Source organism: Galeopterus variegatus, unplaced genomic scaffold (assembly GCF_000696425.1).
Source record: "Galeopterus variegatus unplaced genomic scaffold, G_variegatus-3.0.2 Scaffold486, whole genome shotgun sequence".
NCBI classification, from domain to species: Eukaryota; Metazoa; Chordata; class Mammalia; order Dermoptera; family Cynocephalidae; genus Galeopterus; species Galeopterus variegatus.
This window is the reverse complement of record NW_007726597.1, coordinates 679882-686119: the sequence shown is the minus strand read 5'-3', so window position 1 is coordinate 686119 and position 6238 is coordinate 679882. Positions and strand designations below refer to the sequence as shown.

The 6238-nt window shown below is 54.8% G+C and overlaps 2 protein-coding genes across 2 annotated transcripts in view; one reads left to right on the top strand and one right to left on the bottom strand.

Annotated features, from left to right (window-relative positions):
- The window catches only part of GYS1 (glycogen synthase 1 (muscle)), a 15226-nt gene extending 12292 nt beyond the window's left edge, over positions 1-2934 (top strand). The window contains exons 13-16 of the mRNA XM_008569315.1: positions 417-512; positions 681-844; positions 1257-1337; positions 1451-2934. Of these exons, the coding sequence (XP_008567537.1) occupies positions 417-512; positions 681-844; positions 1257-1337; positions 1451-1771 (662 nt within the window). The 3' untranslated portion in view covers positions 1772-2934. The remainder of the gene's footprint in view (positions 1-416; positions 513-680; positions 845-1256; positions 1338-1450) is intronic.
- A 1518-nt stretch (positions 2935-4452) lies between these two features.
- FTL (ferritin, light polypeptide) overlaps positions 4453-6238 on the bottom strand; it is a 4295-nt gene continuing 2509 nt past the window's right edge. The window contains 6 exon segments of the mRNA XM_008569334.1: positions 4453-4787; positions 4963-5088; positions 5411-5557; positions 5719-5848; positions 5850-5950; positions 5952-6136. Coding sequence (XP_008567556.1) covers positions 4614-4787; positions 4963-5088; positions 5411-5557; positions 5719-5848; positions 5850-5950; positions 5952-6136 — 863 coding nt within the window. The 3' untranslated portion in view covers positions 4453-4613.

Sequence of the window (6238 nt, the reverse complement as noted above, 5' to 3'; positions counted from 1 at the left end):
AAAAAAAAAAAAAAAAAAAAAAAAAGCCCGGACAGACTAAGACATTATGATAACCGAAATAGTGCAGCTCTGGCACAAGAAAGTATTTTATATTTTGTGAGGATTAAGTAAAATAATGGAAGTTGGGATGCTCAATAAATTAGCAGCCTTATCTCCCAAGTATAGACTTTTCCACATCCCGAGTCCTTGTCACAGTTAGTTCCCTTTTCTGAGCGTCTTAGCTTCCCCTGTGAGAAATAGAGAAAATAACAATAGCCCAAGGCACAACGTGGTTGTGCGGGCTCAGCGACCTGCTTGGCACAGCGCCCGGCACTTGGTACAGGCACCAGTAGAGGGCGCTGTTGATGCTTTTATTGTGATTAAAATAGTAGGAGAGAAGGGGACGCTAAGTGGGCCTTTCTCGCGCCTTCCCGCAGCTGAGTGCACGGTTATGGGCATTCCCAGTATCTCCACCAACCTCTCCGGCTTCGGCTGCTTTATGGAGGAGCATATCGCGGATCCTTCGGCTTACGGTCAGCACGCAGACCCCTGAGGGCTACAGAGAAGGGGCTTGAGAGCCAGGACTCCAGGATCCAGGGGTCTTAGGTCTCTCGGGGAGGGGGGGTCCTGGGGCCGCAGAGTCCTGGGGTGAATGAAAGCCTCCCAGACCATCTTCTGAACCCTGGTCCCGGCCTCTGCAGGCATCTACATTCTGGACCGGCGGTTCCGCAGCCTGGACGATTCCTGCTCCCAGCTCACTTCCTTCCTCTACAGCTTCTGCCAGCAGAGCCGGCGGCAGCGCATCATCCAGCGGAATCGCACGGAGCGCCTCTCTGACCTTCTGGACTGGAAATACCTAGGCCGGGTATGACCCACCGCCTCTCCTTACTCTGTAACGGCGAATCAGCCACTTTCAGCTCTGAGTCTCTGGTTCCTCATCCTCAAAAGGCTGGCGCAGGGAGCAGGGTCTCCTGCTTTTAACAGTTCCTGTCCCTTTTGGAAAGCTCTTTATTTGCATAGGGGTGTGGCCAAGAGGTACCAGACGTTCCCAAGTCAGGTTAGTGGGGTGTGGCTCAGAGACTTGGTTCTGTCTATCTACATAAGGGGTGGGGTCAGAAGGGTGGATCATTTGCATAGGGGCAGACAGGACGGTGCTGCATGTGCTCATCTGCATAAAAGGTGTGGCCAGGGTTCACCGTCCCACTGTCCGCATGGCGGCGGGATCCGGCTTTGGCTCCCTCGCGCCCTCTGAGCCCCTTCCTGTTCTTTCTCCCAAGTACTACATGTCCGCACGCCACATGGCGCTGGCCAAGGCCTTCCCAGATCACTTCACCTACGAGCCCCAGGAGGCGGAAGCGGTGAGCGTACCCGGGACCTCTGCTGGGCTGGGAGCTAGTCGAGGCTGCTGGGTACCTGGACGGGACAGTAGGGGCTTCAGCTAACTGTCGTTTGTGACCACGTCCATTTGCAGGCACAGGGCTACCGGTACCCACGGCCGGCTTCAGTGCCACCGTCGCCTTCACTGTCCCGACACTCCAGCCCGCACCAGAGCGAGGACGAGGAGGAGCCCCGGGACGTGCCACCCGAGGAAGACGGCGAGCGTTATGACGAGGAAGAGGAGGCAGCCAAGGACCGGCGTAATATCCGTGCACCTGAGTGGCCGCGCCGCGCCCCCTGTCCTTCCACCGGCGGTAACAAACGCAACTCGGTGGACACAGCGCCCTCCAGTTCGCTCAGCAGCCCCAGCGAGCCCCTCAGCCCCGCTAGCTCCCTGGGTGAGGAGCGCAACTGAGTCACAGGTCCGACACTCTGCCTGTCCTGCCTCCCTCCTCAGAGGTTGGGTGCAGAAAGGCACTGGTCTTGAACCCCACTCCAAATTCTTAGTGGGATCCACACTCTGTGTGGTCCGTAGCTCCGCCCCGTCTGCCATACACTCCAGCCCCTCAGGCTCCACTCTTGGAGTTCCCAAACTCCAGAATCCACTATGCTGTGCCTTTCTCCAGTTCCAGAATGCATAATCTGTGTCCTGGAGTCCCCAGACCTGGACTGGGAGGCTAAGAATCTGCCATTACTCTGTGATGGTGCCAGAGGTTTTAGGAAACCTGGCCTGTTGCTTTCCAGGCTGGATCCCCTACTGCCCTTTGTGGTTTGCAAATTCTACAGCATACAGAGCATGCCATGCTCAGGCCTGGTCTAGGGGCCACCAAGTGCTGGAACCACATGATGTCCCTGCTAATGGGACAGTCAAGTCCAGAGCCAGGGCACTTTCAGGGACTAAGATAATCAAATGTGGATGGTACTCCATTTCAACTCCAGAACTCGGACACCAGGACAGGCTCATGGTCTAGCCCTCCCTAGAGTGTCTGGCTCTGCCTGGAGGATCCCTCCACCCCTGCTCCTGTTGTTCCCCACACTTTGGTCAAGCCAGGGGTGGCAAAACCACTTGGCTCTTCATTCCCTCAGGAGAACATACAGTCCTGGTCTAAACACCTTTCTGCCTTTCTGGCCTTCTGTGGACCAGGTCCTATTCCTCCTTCACTGAGTCTCAGCTCTCCCGTGTATCTGTGCTCTTCAGGGAACCTCCCTGCTGAGGACATAACTGGATATCTACCCCCACCCCCAACCACTCAGCCTGCTGCGAAACCACTAGGTCCTAGCTCCCGACTGCTGAATCTGGAAACTTATCACTGTGCTGCATCCTGGTCTCTTTCCCCTGATCTCAAACTGCACTCACTGGGTTCTAGAACCCCACATTTACCTTGAAGCTCTTTCATCCCCAAGCTGTGCCCTGTCCCCAGCTTCGGTGAAAGAAGGCCCCTTCACGTGTGCTGTGCTGTCTGATGCACTGCTTGGTTTGCATTTGGGAGTGGGAGGGCAGAGGGGTGTGATTGGAGTGTGTCTGGAGATGAAAAAATACATCTATATTTAAGAATATAATGGTGTGGTGGGAAATGAGCTCTTGGTGGGCCTCAGTCCTGACCCCTCCAAACTCCTGGGCTTAGTCCCTGTCCTGGCCCCTTCCCTGGTCCCTTATCCTTCTGTTGTGGAGACACTTGGATTGCTGATCTAAGACCTCACAGAAGGCAGCTCTGACTGCTTAGTTGGGACCTGATTTGCAACAAAAATTTTGGCTCAAGTAATCTTTGGTATAAAGGCTCTTTGTGATTGGAAGATCCATAGGACAACCACAAACCACAGGTAGTTATTTAAATTAAATGCAGTTTCTCAGTAACTAGCCATATGCAAGTGTTCAATGGCCCCATGTGGTTCATGGCTACCCTCCTGGACATCACAGATGGACAGCACTGGCTCAAGTCCTGTGATCTGTGTACTTTGGCCCCACTGTCCTCTGGATGGCACTATTTTCAGGAAAAATCTTTTTCTTTTTAGTTCTTATCTTCAGTAGGCCATACTAGTTGCATCTCTGAGCCAATCACTACTCAGGGAGTTAGAAAGCTCATTTTTATTTGGGTATGTGACCATTTTTCCTGTTAGCCACTGTGTGGGTGACAGACACATTTTAGCCCCCTCTCCCCCACAATCAGTATCCACCAAACTGCTATGACAGGAGTATGGTGCTCAGCAGGCAGAAGGACAGATGACCAGCAGCCATTTAGTTTCCTTTCACCACAAAGGGTGGGGGAGGGGGACCAGAACTGTCACAGCAGTTTTATAGCTTGGACCCAGCAGATGTTAAAGTCTCGTTTAAGCTTCAGTTCCCATCTGGAGTTTGGCCCCACGTTTCACATCCCTTTTTTGTTCTGAGCCCCAAACCCCCACTGGGCACGTCTTGGACATGTGCTTCTGGCTGCTCAGATCCGCTTGACAAGTAGTTCTTCCCAGGTGTACCTTGTATTGGGATTACCACACCACCGGCCATGATCTAAAGGTGTAGCAAGCAGCCTTTGGAGCAGGTAAGACCTGCGAGTGCCTCCTGGTTGCCATGCAATTTAAATAGTAATAGCCTCAACTGGCTCCATAATCACTTGTTAAATAGGGCCGTTTCTGATTACTGACATCTAACAGTGTCTGCTTTCAGGTACCAACTTCAGGTCTTATAAAATTAGGTTCCCTGCAGTCTGGTTCTACAATCTAGAAGTTAACAGCCAGGCAAGTAAGCAGAGAATCCTCAACTGCAACACACCCCACAGGTGGGATCTGACCTTACAACAGTGAAGAAAATGGAAGACAGGGGCCGGCCCGTGGCTCACTCGGGAGAGTGCGGTGCTGATAACACCAAGGCCCCGGGTTCGGATCCCATATAGGGATGGCCGGTTCGCTCACTGGGTGAGCGTGGTGCTGACAACACCAAGCCAAGGGTTAAGATCCCCTTACCGGTCATCTTTAAAAAAAAAAAAAAGGAAGACAGAATCAACTCCTCTCTCCCTGCCGGCCCAGCCCAGCAAAAAGCCTTATAAAAATACATCCCACCCTCATTTCCCACACCACACACACACATACACACAAACAACAGCTGCTGCAAAAAGCTTTATTGCCACTTGGTCCAATGCTTGGGAGAAGGCTCCAACGTGGTTAAAAAGCTGCCTAATGGCTGGAAGGTGAGGCTCAGGTAGAAGCTCTGATACCAGAAAATGCAGACAGACCCCTCAAAGGCTGCTGGGCTCTGGAGGCTCCTAGTCGTGCTTGAGAGTGAGCCTTTCGAAGAGATACTCGCCCAGCCCGGACTCAGAGCCGCCCGGCCCCGCTTCAGGGCCAGCCAGCCTGCGGAGGTTAGTCAGGTGGTCGCCCATCTTCTTGATGAGTTTCACCTCCTCATCCAGGAAATGATTCTCCAGGAAGTCACAGAGCTGAGAGAGAAGAGGAGGAATTAGAAACCCAACCCCTGGAAAGAGGGAGGCAGAGCTGCCACTTCCAGGTTACACTTGGCAGATGGAATGAAGCTCAGAAGGAAGTCTGCCGAGTCAAAGGGAATCAAGACTTAGAACATAAGGATAGGTAGCTGAGGATGAAGGGGGTACTTACATGTGGGTCTGTGCGGGCAGAACCCAGAGCATGAAGATCCAGAAGAGCCTGGTTCAGGTTCTTCTCCAGGGCCATGGCGGCTTCCATGGCATCCAGGGTTCTACCCCACTCATCTTGAGACGGTTTCTATATAGAAGACAAAGACCCACACTCAAAGGACTAAAACTACACCTCCCACCAATCGTTGGGAGTCAGGGACCTAGCCCACGAAAAAGTGTGAGAGCTTGTATTCATCAACCCCAGTCCTCCACAACCACGTGTCCCAGGAGACTACGCAGCGGTCTGGAGACCGGGTCTTGGGCTGTGCACCCCCGTTCCCAGCCCTAGCAAGCAACTCGCACAGGCTCAATCTCCCCGACGCCCGCGCGACCCCTAAACGGCTTGGGTTAAGGGGCCTAGCACGCAGAGCCTGCTGGGAGGTGTAGTCTGCTACCAACCCGCCGTTTACCTGCACGTCCTGGAAGAGGGCGCGGCCGCCGCGCTGGTTTTGCATCTTCAAGAGACGCTCGGCGCCCTCGCGTTTCTCCTCGGACAACTCCCGGAAGAAGTGGCCCACGCCCTCCAGAGCCACATCGTCTCGATCGAAATAGAAGCCCTGCGGGAGGAGATGGAAGGAACAATGGTTAGCAGGAGAGGAGTCCTGGCGTTCGGACTCCGCCCTCGGACTTCCCAAGGGACAAAGGCCAGCGCGTGCGCAGAGGGCCCAAGTGCGCAGTCGGGGAAAACGGGGGCCAGGGGCGTCCCGAGTACCCTCACCAGAGAGAGGTAGGTGTAGGAGGCCTGCAGCTGCAGGTTGACCAAGCGGTTGACGGCAGCCTCCACCTCGGTGGAATAATTCTGACGAATCTGGGAGCTCATGGTTGACAATTAAGAGCGAACCACAAAAAAACGTTGTTGGTTGGTCCCTGAAGGAGGAGGTGGCCGAGGAGATGGTCCCAGAGGTTGTAAATGAAGAGACTGGAAGCCAGTCGGAAGCTGGAAGAGAGGGAGTCCCCGGGTCTGTTCCGTCCAAACACTGTTGAAGCAAGAGACAGATCCGCGGGACCGCGGGCGGCGCTACGGAGGCGGGGGCCCGGCTGGCTGCCTTTATAGCGCGAGGAAGCGCGGGGGCGGGGCGCTCCGAGCTCGAGAGCGGCCAATCTGCGGGGGCGGGAGGCGGGCGGGAGGGCCTCGCCTGACCAATCCGCAGCAGAGGAGTCTCAGCCTCCCCCACCCGCGACGGGAAGTCACGCGGCTTTTGCACGAGGTTGTGAGATAGGGGGGCGGGGGCGGGGAT